The sequence below is a fragment of the Lepidochelys olivacea genome (genome assembly GCF_965140295.1).
Source record: "Lepidochelys olivacea isolate rLepOli2 genome assembly, chromosome: 17".
NCBI lineage: Eukaryota > Metazoa > Chordata > Testudines > Cheloniidae > Lepidochelys > Lepidochelys olivacea.
Genome location: NC_140427.1, coordinates 7,906,115 through 7,920,248, shown reverse-complemented (window position 1 = coordinate 7,920,248; position 14,134 = coordinate 7,906,115). Strand labels below are relative to the sequence as shown.

At 46.1% G+C, this 14,134-nt stretch overlaps 1 protein-coding gene across 2 annotated transcripts in view; it reads left to right on the top strand.

Annotated features, from left to right (window-relative positions):
• Window positions 1-14,134, top strand: part of ACACA (acetyl-CoA carboxylase alpha) — a 186,163-nt gene that overhangs the window by 35,808 nt on the left and 136,221 nt on the right. For both annotated transcript variants that reach the window (XM_084650728.1, XM_084650727.1), the window contains exons 11-22: window positions 828-1,037; window positions 1,829-1,999; window positions 3,605-3,766; window positions 4,443-4,606; window positions 6,109-6,259; window positions 6,875-6,978; window positions 7,880-7,961; window positions 8,492-8,637; window positions 10,146-10,296; window positions 11,724-11,858; window positions 12,839-12,985; window positions 13,582-13,770. In XM_084650728.1, the coding sequence (XP_084506854.1) occupies window positions 828-1,037; window positions 1,829-1,999; window positions 3,605-3,766; window positions 4,443-4,606; window positions 6,109-6,259; window positions 6,875-6,978; window positions 7,880-7,961; window positions 8,492-8,637; window positions 10,146-10,296; window positions 11,724-11,858; window positions 12,839-12,985; window positions 13,582-13,770 (1,812 nt within the window). The remainder of the gene's footprint in view (window positions 1-827; window positions 1,038-1,828; window positions 2,000-3,604; window positions 3,767-4,442; window positions 4,607-6,108; window positions 6,260-6,874; window positions 6,979-7,879; window positions 7,962-8,491; window positions 8,638-10,145; window positions 10,297-11,723; window positions 11,859-12,838; window positions 12,986-13,581; window positions 13,771-14,134) is intronic.

Genomic DNA, 14,134 nt, shown 5'->3' with positions numbered 1-14,134 from the left:
AAACCCTAGTAGTTTCTTCCCCCAGAAAATGCCCTAGGCTTCTACTGAAGTTTATGTGAACTTTTTTTTTTTTTTGGTTTGGTCGCACTCTGTGCTCTGGGGTCAGTATGTGCTGCATTAGCCCATTGTGGATTGGTGTGTCAGTTCAAATGCTTCCCTGCGGTGTTCCCTTGCAGTTTCCATGCTGTAACAGATGGCAGCGGTGTTCTTTCATCGATCACCATTCCACTGGCAGGACAGCACTTCTATCAGGATCTAAAAGACCCATGGGGCATTGCTGGAGCTGAATTTTACCAGCATTTCCCTGCTGTGTTAGGCAGCACTGAGATGGTTAAATGGTCTGTTTAAAATTGCTCTGTCTGGCTCTTCGTTACAGAATGCTCCTATGCCTCCAATAAGATTTGCTTAGACTGTTGATACTGCACCTCTAATATTATCTCCTGGGGCTAGAGTCCAATCCTTGAGGGGGCCATTTAGGGATCTGGGGCAAAAATTGGGGATTGGCCCTGCTTTGAGCAGGGGGTTCGACTGGATGACCTCCTGAGGTCCCTTCCACCCCTGATAGTCTATGATTCTAAGTTACTTACTTCATCTGTGCTTCCGTTTCTCCGTCTGTAGGGTTCAGTTCATTAATGTTTGTAAAGTGTTTTGAGTTTCTCAGATGGAAATAGAAATGCAGAGCATTCAAATTTCTAACTTTGGGTCATACAAGTGAGACTCTGTGCTAGTACTCTACAGTATTAACAGAAAGACAGCTGAAGAAGGAGCCTGACTTTGTGTCAGAATAGGAGGAAGAGTTGGTTTGCATTACGTTGTTCCTGTTGTAGGTTCAAGCTGAAGTGCCAGGCTCGCCCATCTTTGTGATGAGACTAGCCAAGCAGTCTCGCCACCTGGAGGTGCAGATCCTGGCGGATCAGTCCGGCAATGCCATCTCCCTCTTTGGCCGTGACTGCTCAGTGCAGCGCAGGCACCAGAAGATCATCGAAGAGGCGCCTGCAACTATTGCTACCTCAGTGGTGTTTGAGCATATGGAACAGGTGCGTGTGGGTCTGTGAATTCCACTTTCCCTGCCTTTTGCGAAGAAAAGCGATACTCTGCCTGCAGAAGGAGCCAGTTCTCTGACATTCCAAAAAAACAGGAATGGGGAGAGTCTCTTCAAATAGCAACACCGGGTCCAGTGTTGCAGTCTTTGTATGTACAGATTAGCACTCATGTTTCCAGAACTGTTCGTGTGTGCTGTCAGAGAACTGCAGAGTTCCATCCCAGAAGCGGCTGCTTTCAATAGTGGGAGAAATGATCCCTGAGTATGCAGCATATGAATGTCTGAAAAACTTGTTTGTCAAAATTCTTTGAGATCTTTGAATGTTTGGCTCTGTGGTTACATGGTTGTGGGTTTGTTATATATGGGGTGTGTATACAATACTTCCCCACCCCAGCCCGTGGTCCGCCAAGAATAATCCATGTTTCAGAAAGAGGCCCATGTGACTTAAAACATTTTTGTGACATATGATGTTTAGTTCTCCTAAGTGGTCAGTGATGTTTTGAATGTGTATTGACACATTCACAGAGGGGAATGGGGGTTGACAGATTCCAACGTTATAAATTCTACAGGGATAGCAAAAATCCCATCCAGAAGCGTTACTGAGTAAGCCCAGAAATTGAGCCGCCTGCCAGAATTCGCTCAGAGAAATGCACTTATCGTACTTGTCACAGGATTGTGGCCGTTCTAGAATTCCAGTAAGAAAGTGAGTTGTGGATGGGGTAGGTGGAATAAAAGTGATGGTTGACAATGATATATGTGGGCTGTTTTCTCTGTCTCATCTCCTAGTGTGCCGTGAAGCTCGCCAAGATGGTGGGGTATGTGAGTGCTGGTACAGTGGAATACCTCTACAGCCAGGATGGCAGCTTCTACTTCCTGGAGCTGAATCCCCGGCTGCAGGTGGAGCACCCCTGCACAGAGATGGTGGCTGACGTCAACCTGCCAGCAGCACAGTTACAGGTGAGTCACCACACAGGCCTCGTACCTGTGGAGGCATTGAAAGGTATTCAAAGCGTGGGGTGTTGGAGAGGTCTGAGCACAAATAGCCGGCTCCACTGGAATCTGAGTTGGGGGGCTCCTGTCTGGGTCACTCCCAGTGTTCAGTTTCATGGTGTTGTTACAGATGAGTCATGTACAAGTTAATTGATCAAGTCACTGATATGACAGGGAAAGCATGAGACTTGGCATATTAACAAGAGAACTATTAAATGCAATACTAATAAGAAAATTTGTCTTTAATAATTTTAACCCAGTAGTGCCCCCTCAAATTGCTGTTTATGTCCAATTAAGAAATGTTTAAATTGCTGGCAATATTATCCAGTAACACCATCGTTGATATTCAATACCCCCCAAAGTGGAACTGTTACATTCCTCATCCAAGTACTCAACAAGCTTCTATACAATAAACAAACTGGTTCACGTGCGCAGCATGTGAGAGCACAAAGCTTCTCGGTACCTATTCCCTGGCTTCCCAGAAATAGGAGCCATTGCAAGGCCTTTCTCCAGGCTGCCCAGTGAATCTGGTAATTCCTGACATCCTTACTGTGGTTTTTTAAAGGCATTAAGATGTATTCCTGCAGCTCCTGGTAAAAATTCCTGACTTACAAGGCAGGCTTTTTTGTTTCACATGTCTGAATGCCCAGAGATGCGCAGGTATGGAAGATCACCTAGAAAAACAGTTGTTCATCATTGGCTTTTAAAGTCAAGCATCCTTTTGCCCAAAAGGAGCAGCTCAGGATGCTGAAACTTACGCCGATCCGGCCAGACTCTGTCTTAATACATTTGTAGTAATTGTTCCATATGCAGCTGTGCTCAAATTTAGTGACACAGTTAGCGCCGTGATGGTAACATGCCAGAATCCATAGTGGTATATACGTTTTAATAAATGCTCCTTGCTGTTTTTCTTTCCTATCTCTTCCCTGGTAGATAAACAGTAATTATTTGTTTGAATTCACTGGCAGGAAGACACCACAGTTAATCAACTTTGTCCTCAAGCTGCGGTTACTGGAAGAGAGCAGCCACAAGCCCTGTGTTTTGCGATTCTGCCAGCCAGATTTAGCCCTTTGGCTTCAGTTGGAGCATGTTGGATTTACACAAAGAGCATGTTCTCTCTCTTGACTGTATTGCAGATTCCAATGAAATATGTATTGTTCAGGTAGACAGGGTAGCCTTATGTATAGGCCAATGACCAGGTCACAGAACAGGGAGTCGGGTCATCTGAATTCCATTGCCAGCTGTTTCATTGACTCACCTTGTCAGCTTGGGCAAAGGACTTCTTTTCTGAATCTGTTTCCCCTTCTGTAAAACAAAGATGACATTCATCCAACTTTGTGAAGCACTTTGAGGGGGACAGGTAAAGAGGTGCAAAACATTATTATTGGGTGCATCCTGAGGTAAAGAATTGTGACATTATGCCTGAAAAGAAAGCCCTAGAATCACAGTAATATATATAACCAGTGTCCAGCCACCACCGACGATGGGTGGAATGAACCTGTGAAGGTTCAGGGAAGTGGTACTTATGTGAGAAGTAAAACTTAGCTTACTGTATTTTATATTCTCCTATAGATTGCCATGGGGATTCCCCTCCACAGGATCAAAGATATCCGAGTAATGTATGGTGTGTCTCCTTGGGGCGATGTACCCATTGACTTTGAGAACTCAGCCCATGTCCCCTGTCCACGGGGTCATGTGATCGCTGCTCGTATCACCAGTGAAAATCCAGATGAGGTAAAAGCTCCACTTAGTGTTTGTTGTTTCTGTAGTATTGGGGTCATTCTAAAGAGCCATGGTTCTGCACACACAGTCGTCAGCAAGGATCAAACCCAGAACTTTCTGCACCAAATTCAAGTGAGCTGAGAAATCCTTTTTTTGGCTGAGGTTAGTAGTAGAGAGAGTACTGTATAGTATGATAAAACCTTCCCCATCTCTCAATCAGAATAATACTCTTGTCAAAAGTGCGTCAGGACCTTGAACTCCGTCGCTCCTGAACTGTTTGCTCTCTCACACAAAGTATGTCTGTGCACAGTAGCTGGTTAACAGTTAAGGTGTTAATGACCACAAAGACCTTGGATAGGACCTTGGTTTCCTGACATTTCTCAAGGATGGCATCTCTTGCATCACAGCACTCCTTAGACCCATTCTGGTGCATTGGTATTGAATCTTTTACATCACTTCCTACAGCACTTGGGTTTATCTTGGAGGTCTCCCATCCAATATGGATGCAGCCTGACCCTAACTAGCATGTGATATCCCAGTGCTGGGACGCGCTGCTAATCTCTGTAGCCTAAGCAACTCCCAGTTGTGTGTGTGTGTGTGTGTGTGTGTTTTTTTGCAAATGCATACTACTCGTGGAACATTTACTTTTCCTTTGGGGTGCATAACCATTTAATATATTTCCTTGTAGGGTTTTAAACCCAGCTCTGGAACAGTCCAAGAACTGAATTTTCGCAGCAATAAGAACGTCTGGGGCTATTTCAGTGTCGCTGCCGCAGGGGGGCTTCACGAATTTGCTGACTCTCAGTTTGGTCACTGCTTTTCTTGGGGAGAGAACCGTGAGGAGGCCATCTCGTAAGTAGCCAGGAAAGTGGTTAGAATATGGAACTAGCTCACTGTGAAAACCCTCCTCGGTGCTCTATAGAGGGCCTGGTCCTACAAGTGCCTCATGTGGAACCCCCATAAACTCCATGTGTGACTTCGATTTTGTATGCAAACCTAGCCTCTTGGAAGGGATCTGTAATCCCTTGTGACAACTGTAATTTAGTTGCCAATGAACAAGGAGTTAATCTAACTCAGCTTCCTCTATAAGAGTGGCTGCTTAGGAGCTGGTGGGGAGAGAATGCCCTGGGGAAGGGAAGGGCCGCACACTCAGGGTCATAGGATTAGGTTTGAATCCCAAGCATGGGAGCTTTTCTGTTTACACCTTGTTGTTTGTCACCTTTTCAATTTCCTATTAGAAACGATGTTCTGTTAAGGAGAAGCTCTTGCTGCCTACAGATGGTTTATCCTCTGAGCTTAAGACCCCCAAAGTTGATGAGTACCACTTACAGAGTTGGTGCGAAATCGAACCTCCTACTTAAGTTTTGCAAGACATATTTAATATAAATATATATGAAAAAGTTTACCAATTTTTTAATATTTTATAAAAATTCATAGCGGGGGCATTTTCCTGACTTTTAGCTGAATGAAAGTATAGAAAACATGTACCATACAGGCTGGCTTTCTCTAAAGGGTTAAACGGAACATTACTAAACATCTGCCCAGTAGTATCCTATACATGTTGAATAGATTTAATTTCTAGTAGAGCTGTCATATTATGAGCTTTTCTTGCAGAAATGTTTTTCTGTGGGTTATGGTAAGCATGAAAGGGAGTAGAACTCACCCTTCCATTCAGTTTGTTGGGTCTCATAACGTAAAGATCCTTTGAGACCTGGAAGTTTGTCTCTCACACAACCAACCAGACTGAAAGGTAAAAATGTATAGAGCATAATGTCACTTTCGTTATTCAGCATTGACTATTGCCAATAATAATCAGTGGGATAATGCCAGGTTTGTGTTGGACAATGGTAAATTTGATACTAATGTGGATGAAGTACCTTTTAAATCAGGTACGGTTGAGAGGTGTGGATGCGAAGAATACAGTTTTAGCAAATGTCCCGTAGGAAGAGTGGATTTTGAAGTAAAATCTGTAGCGGAAACCTTATGCAGACTCAATGCTACGCTCCAGTCTGGCTTTTGGTCTTTTCACTCCACTGAAACCACATTTACCAAGATCTCCAGCAATGACGATCAAGCCAGGACGAAGGATGAGTAGAAAAGAATAGCGACAAAATCAGAAAGGCACGTGGTACATCCCAAGTGTATGCTGGAGGAAACTGATGTCTCATTCCCAGGCACGGTGCATGGATAGCATCTTGCTCCCATGAGTGCACGCACTTCATCTGCTATTGGCATGACTAACTTGTTTTTCCAGGTGACTCACTGGGGATGTTAATTTGCGGTAACTGTCTAGACTTACCAGGTCACAACAAACTGTTAGTGAGATGTGGTTTGTGAATTCCTTTTCCTTTCAGAAACATGGTGGTGGCTTTGAAGGAACTGTCCATCCGAGGGGATTTCCGAACCACTGTTGAGTACTTGATTAAACTGCTGGAGACAGAGAGCTTCCAGCAGAACAGCATTGACACTGGCTGGTTGGACAGGCTCATCGCTGAGAAAGTGCAGGTATACCCACTTGCTTCAGGGGATTATAAACTTTGGGGAGTGGGGGTTGATTTTTTGGGGAGGAAAAGACATTGCATTACCTCGAAAGCTTGGCCCTTACTAGTCAGAGAGTACAGAGATTTAACGATGACGTTCTACTCAGTCCTTAGTAAGGACTCTGGAAAAACATTTATTGGGCTTTGTTCTCATTGACACTGTGCCTTTTTACCCCATTTTGGCAGTATAAAGAGTCCTTAAGCACCTGTAAAGGAGCATTAGTATAACTGAGAATTAGGCTTGTTGTCTTCACCGGGAATTTTAAACAAATGACAAGAGTGAAAACTTGTGCAGTACCTGAGGATTTGCCCCAGTGAGAATAAAACTCAAATCGTTTCCTTTAACTAGCATAGAGGTGACCTGCTTACTGGTATGCTTTCATGTATGGCTACCATAAGTATTACAACCATTTTAACTTTAAGGGATTTTCTGCCTTTGACAGCAAATGCAACTGAGCATAATGACATGGTTGACCCTCTCAAGTAGGGAGAGGCCAGGATGGAGGGCTGAGAAAGCAGAAGGAATTGAGCATGTGGAAAGACTGAGGTTTTCCTTCATCCCAAACCCTTTTCCCTCTAGGCAGAGAGGCCTGACACCATGCTAGGGGTAGTGTGCGGGGCTCTGCATGTGGCTGACGTGAACTTCCGGAACAGCGTCTCCAACTTCCTGCACTCTCTGGAAAGGTAAAATTACTCTTTGCGACTAGCAGTAGTCACAGATCGTTGACGTCGTATAAAGCTCAAGTCATACATAGCCCAAATGCAACCCAGGCCAGAAGTGCCTAAAGCTTGTTATCATCTGATGGCTGTTCTCTGGCCCCAGTGGCTGTTTAGCATTTTTAGGCCAGTCCTGATGGATAGATGTCCATGCGTGTTCCAAAAAAATCCACCACCAGTGGCTCTGAGAAACATAGTTGTTGGCAGTCTCAGGAGAGAGGCCAGGGATTGAATGGATAAGAGAGTTAAGACCCATTGGCAGGACAGCCTGGGTAAAGTTTGCACTGCCAAATCTTGTGCTGTCCCTGTTTTGTAGTCCAAGTCTACAGAGCTATTCATCAGATGCCTTCTACCAGTGCTCAGAAACCCCCTAACATTCTAGCTTGCTTTAAACTGGATTGGGAGTCCTTGGGAGACCAGTCATAACATTTTAATTCGGACTGAGTCTGACATGACATGTACACTTCTTTTCCAAATGAGGCTGTCAGCCCTGCCAGGCCCACGTTTGGGGACCTGGGCGCTGGATGAGGGATCCAAGGAGCATAGTAGTGAAAAGCTGCTTTTAATCACATGGGGCTGTTACTGAGCACAACAAAGATATTCTGTAAATGTGTTCGATGTTTCAGTGCAAATCATTCACTATCAGTAAAGCAGGTGGGTTGGGACGGTGGGGGGAGATATAACAAGTCTATGTGGAATGGGAATGAACATATGTTGGGTTTGAGAGTGATGTCTCTCCTAAGGAGGGATGGTTTAAGGTTTAGATGTCCAATCTCCACGCCAGTGCGGTCTCCAAATGCTTGTGTGCTGTGTTTTAACCCCTCCCCTCAGTGGCCATTTAGAGAATCTGAAAGGTAACGTCTTTCAGGGGTCAGGTCCTGCCTGCTCATACGCTGCTGAACACAGTGGATGTTGAACTCATCTATGATGGAAGGAAGTACGTGCTAAAGGTACAGTACAATGCGGAGACTCTTCTCCACTGTGGGTTGGAGGGATCTTATGTTGCTTGGCACTGTCTTGGCTTTGCAATGACTGTTGGGAACAGGATCATCAAGTTAAAATCAAATCTGGATGGTGGGCAAAGGAGACAAGGAGAGCTGGAAGGGGATTTTCTCTGCTTCTGTGGGTTTGGAAACTTCTCTACAATCTCCCATGCATTGTCCCCACTCAGAGACCCTCCCTTCCATTACATTTCACTTACAGTGAGATCCCTGCCACAACTTTGCTCTGCAAGACCCCTGTTTTTACGTTAAATTTTCAGTACCCAGCACCACCCTGCAGGTGGTGAAGTGTGTTTTATTTATGAATTATCTAAAATAAAACAAGTGACCCACATTTCCCTGAGACATCTTCATTTATTACTGAATGTAACAGTCAGTTCAGAAACCAAGGAACCTGCCTGGTGCTCCAGCCAGTATAATGTCAATGTTACCACGTTTCCTTTACATGTTGCTCCATATTCTTGCTCACGGACCCACAGGTGACCCGGCAGTCTCCCAATTCCTATGTGGTTGTCATGAACAACTCTTACGTGGAGGTTGAAGTACACCGATTGAGTGACGGAGGGCTGCTCTTATCCTACGATGGGAGCAGCTACACAACCTACATGAAAGAAGAAGTGGACAGGTATCAATCTCTGCTATAGGGGTCCTTTATGGTCACTTATAATTTACATACATGCCAAGATGGGCTAATAGAATGTCATGGTCTGAGGCCTCAGCTGCGTATCACAGCGTCAGGAAGGAATCCTTCCAACTACTATACGATACTGAAGAGCTCGGTAGGTGCATTATTAGGGACAGGAGTAGGGGAAGAAATTTGCTTTCGTCTGAAGCATTTGGGGTTGCCTGCAGCTGGAAGCAGGATTTGGAATGTGATGCACCAATATGATATGTGGTTCTCTTTCTTCTCCAGCCACTCTGCAACCTCATCCTTCCAGTAGGAGATGGGTGAACTCCTAGGTTGCCCATCTGGTTTGCTAGCAGTGGGTTGTTGAGCTGAATGGGAGCCTACATTCCAGTTTCCTATAGGCCCTTGGTAGAGTGGATAGATGTCGTCTCTGCAAGAAGGTGGGAGTTTAGAGTTCCCCACACACCACCTAACATGATGGTGTGGAGACCTCCATCTTTACGGAAAGAGGTTTCTTCCCTGCTTGTGGTGACTTCTGGGGGGAGGGGTGGGGGCAAAACAAAAAGAGAGGCTAGCACATGCAGGCCAAATCCCAGCTCGGGTGATTATATTCTTTTTGCCGAGTTATGCCCTTTCAGTTTACATTGGAAAGTTCGTTTTTACTTTATCTTGTTAAAAATCTGCCACTGGTACAGAACAGCTGTTGTATTCCACTCCATAGGCTGGGCGAGTGACCTTTTTATATATGCGCAGACTCAGATTTGTTGGTTTATGGCCGCATAGACCCTTGCACAGTATCCTGCAGTTGCACTGAATGGAGGGCTTAACACAATGAGAGAAGTTGGTGGCATTGCCGGGAATAGGGCCTAGCAAGCCTAGGTGGTGGATGTGCTGAGTCAGTGCATTTCCTCAGCTTTCAGCCCCTGGAGTTTATACCACATAACCCCCTTGGGGTGCATCGGGCCTCCTTCTCTGTGCTGACTCTAATGAATCTGGCCAGTAGTCTATGAAAGACTTGGGTTGTAAGGTGCTGTAAAAATCTAAACAAAATGCCTTTTGAAACTCCTCATTTCACCACAAGAGTGTTGCCTGCTCTTCTCAACTGCACTCTGAGCACTGGAGGAGTTTGGATGTGGGAGGTTTGGTAAGCGTTTGCTATTTGACAGCTTTGTGTTAACACATCCAACCTCCAATATTGTTGATCTTGGTTTATATAGAATTTACCAGACCGCTTCATATTGGGAGTCCATTGGGTCCAGCATCCAGGCTCCCTCAGTGACCAATTACCCACTGATTCAGAAGAAGCAATGCTGTACGTATGCTAGGGGTCGATAATAATGCCTTCCTGACCCCCGCAGCCCTGATTACGCAGGTGTTCACCTCTAGAACCAAGTCACTAAACTGTAAATAATTGCTACTTGTATGTTCTGATCTAGGGCTGGGGGGATTGGATTTCTCCCTCCTATACTCTCCACATGGCATTCCATTGAGGTGTTCTTCCCTAGGTACCGCATCACCATAGGGAACAAGACCTGCGTGTTTGAGAAGGAAAATGATCCGTCTCTCCTTCGCTCCCCCTCGGCTGGGAAGCTCATCCAGTATGTGGTGGAGGATGGGGGACATGTATTCTCAGGCCAGTGCTTTGCTGAAATTGAGGTAAAAGAGCTACATGGGACTGGGCTGGCTGCAGATGCTCAATCCTGGGAGCAGAGCTGAGCAGGAACATTTTGAAATACTCAAAAACTTTAGTGAAAAACTGGGGGGTTGGATGGTGGGTGGAATGTTTTGTGATATTTTTTTCTCCCTATTCCATGCCCCCCCCCCTCCCCGCTTTTTGTCTGTGCCCACTCAGAAGGCAAAAACGAGCTGCTGGGTGGAGAAGAGATAACTTAGCACTGTAAATGTTAAAACCTGTGTTTTAATGAATGTACCAGTGGGAGGCAAAACCTCCCAGCAATATCCAGTGGTAAAGAAAGCGCATATAGACAGCGGTGGCCACCTTGCTGTGGGACTGGCCAAAGAGGAATAGACCATAGGGCTGTGAGAGATGGACAATCCATGTCTCATAGCTGTTGTGAAAAAGGTTTGCTGTTCCTCTGGGCTAAGTGGTCGCTGCAGCAGGGGTGGCCCAGGCCCAGTGACAGGGTGAGGCAATGAATTATGTCTGCTCTTACTGACTGGTCATTTATCAGCTTAATCAGATGAGCTAATGAGGAAGCTGAAACTGTGGCTCCTCCCTTCCCCCTTGGAGGTTACTTAACTCCCAAAGAGGGGGAGGACAAGCAATTCCCAAGGCACAATGGGCAAAGATGGGGCTGTGCCCGAGAGAGAGGGATCAAACCAGACTTTAGAGAGGAGGGTATAGAGTGGATTGTGGGGGATTAAGGTGGTTATTAGGGACAGCGTGTAGGAGAAATGTATCAGACTGCAGATCATGTTATTTATGCAAGCTCTTTTATATTGTAACATATTCATGGCTTGGTGAGAACCTACCAGTCGTTCGTTGCTGGGCTACTTTCCATAGCAACAGCACGGATAGACCCTAGATCTTTCTGCTCCAAGGACAAGGCTCCTACGTGCAAACTAAAGGGAGATCTCTGTTAGTTTGAAGAGCTCTATAGAGCCTATGACACTCTGGACAACAGCTCTAATTCCCTCCGCTGGAAGCCAGTAGTGCACAAACCCACCAGCCAGCATATTCCAATGGCATCTGCCATTAATGTCTGACCTTTAGGTTATCACAGCCATGGCAGTGAGTTGCAGGCTGCCTGAAAGTCCAGTGCTCAGCATGGAACCTTTACTTATTCTTGGAGGTGAAAGAATCCAGAAGAGATGAGATTCCATTGGTTGAGTTTGGTTTCCTGTTGCTCTAATTTGCATTCAGACCATTTGCTCTGCCCTTTACTACGGGCTCCTGGGTTTCCTTCCCAGCATGCATCTGCACTACAAGCCTTTCAGGGTGACTGCTGAATGCAAAAGACCCTTGCTAGTCAGATTACCTATGGCATAGAAAGGGGGCTTCTGAAGCATGAACCTTGAATGAATTAGGGAATCTGAGCGTGTAACCTGTCTTCTTGCTGCAGGTGATGAAAATGGTGATGACGCTGTCGGCAGCAGAATCAGGCTGCATCCATTATGTCAAACGCCCTGGGGCAGTGCTGGACCCTGGTTGTGTAATTGCTAAACTGCAGCTGGATGATCCCAGCAGGGTTCAGCAGGTAGGAAGCTCCTGGAGATAGCCATTGGACCCTGCCTAATTTGTCTTGATTTTCTAGTGGTGGTGTTGAATTGCAACAGAGGACAGGCCCATGTCATGCTGAGATTTTCACCGTGTGACTTTTGTCTCAAAGGAAGAAGTCAAGGAAGTGTAAACCCTACAGAGGCTTTCTCTCAGATCTGATCTAGACATTTATATCAGACTCATTCCTTGTTATCTCAGCACCTGATCTCCAGGTGATATAGGTGGGTGGGGAAAGCCTCATCCTTTCCTCAAACACATTTATGCTCCCTGCACCCACTACTTTCTTTGGCCACTTGACTGTTCCAAACACCTGCAGTACTGTGAGACAGAGAGCGTTCTTCCTGATAGCTAACTGAACCTCTCCTGACAGACAGGAATGGATACCCCGGTTTCAAGAGCATTGGGACTGGTACAAACAGTCTCGGCAAAGCTGGACAAGTGGGGAGTGAGCCAGTGCATGGATCATCTTTGGGGTAGAGGACAAATGCATGGGTCTTTAAGGGCAAGTCGGGTTTGATGTGGGTGGGTGGATGTGAATGGTGAAAGAAAAAGGAACTATTCTAAAATGGATGCTAGTACTTAATCATCTTATTGGAGAGGTTATCAGCACCAGTGCAGTATCTACTGGCTTCGACTGAATCTTTCTCTGAGATCTTGTTGTTTCTGGTTCTGGACACTGAGATCAGTTGGAATTCATCAGAAAGAGGCTGGGGGCCTTATTTTGTGGGTTCAGGGGCATGCAGTCATTGAGATCCAGTGAAAATCCCATGACTGTCCAAGAGGATTTTCCATCCTGAGATCCTCCTGTTTGAGTCTAATTTCCCCCCTGTGCTGTAGGCTATTGGGTCTCCAGTTGAAAAGTGCGGGGTGGAGAGAGAAGCAAGTGTGATTCTCTTTGGTGATGCCATGTGGGAGGAGGCTTGGAGGCGCTTTATTCTCTGTTGGCTGTGTTCGCAGGCCGATCTGCATACAGGCACCTTACCACAGATCCACAGCACAGCCCTCCGAGGCGAGAAGCTCCATCGTGTCTTTCACTGTGTCCTCGATAACCTGGTCAATGTGATGAATGGTTACTGCCTGCCAGAGCCCTACTTCAGCAGCAAGGTACTGATCGCTTTTCCCAGGTGGAGGGCAAACGCTTCCTGGATATTAGGAGCCAATTTGCGTACAAGCTCAATGAACTCTAATGGTTAGAGCAGGGGACTGAGAGGCAGGACACTAAACTACACTACACTGCCCTGCCTCATATACAACCTCTCTGGTAGCCCTGATTCCTTTCCCCAGTCCCCTATTTCCAGAAGGTTGAGGACACGAGGGGGATGTGTCCATTGGTGCCACCCAAGTCAGAACTGAAGAGGAGACCAGATGGGCTGCAGGACTGTTGCCTATGCCTGCAGCCTAGTATGGGAGAGCTGCTTCCACAGCCAGCGATGTTAGGGGCCACACTGGGAGCAGACAAGGAAGGTGTATGCCTTTCAAGCAGCCCCCTGCAGCTTTACTTGCCATCGAGTTAGCATATGTGGTGAAGGAAGGGAGTGGCTCTGCACCTTTCTCCACCCATGTTGATCTGCACCCCTTGAACTAGAGTGGCTCCCAGGTGGGGTCATACTGTAGGACTGCTTTGCCACACTGAACAAGCCTCGATGAGACCAGCCCTTCCCTTCATTCCATATTGCATCTGGTTCTTGTCCTCTCTCCAGGTGAAGGACTGGGTTGAGCGGCTAATGAAGACCCTGAGAGACCCATCTTTGCCTCTCCTGGAGCTTCAGGACATCATGACCAGTGTCTCTGGGAGGATCCCACCCAATGTGGAGAAGTCCATCAAGAAGGAGATGGCCCAGTATGCTAGCAACATCACATCTGTCCTTTGCCAGTTTCCAAGCCAGCAGGTAATGAACAGCCCTTTGGAAAGGGAAAGCAAAACAGGTCACTTTGGGATGGAGAGAAAATACCTTTGAATTATTTGGAGATGAGCTTGAGGTGAAAAGTGGGGGCTTGGTAGGGAGGTCAGTGTGTATAATAACCCATGGAGAGCAATGGGAATTGAACCCTGGACCTTAGTTGCCAAAACCCCGGATCTCTGCTGCTTGAGTTAAAGTAGTAACTCCTTCATCTGTGAACAAGTAGCAGGTTGTTGCAGCAGAAGTGTTTGGCCGTTTGGAGGAAATCTGACCTTGTGCTCAGAACTACTGTATCCTAAATATGCTGTTGTTCAGCTACAGTTTTTGTGGCTCAATACAAGAATGACTGGGT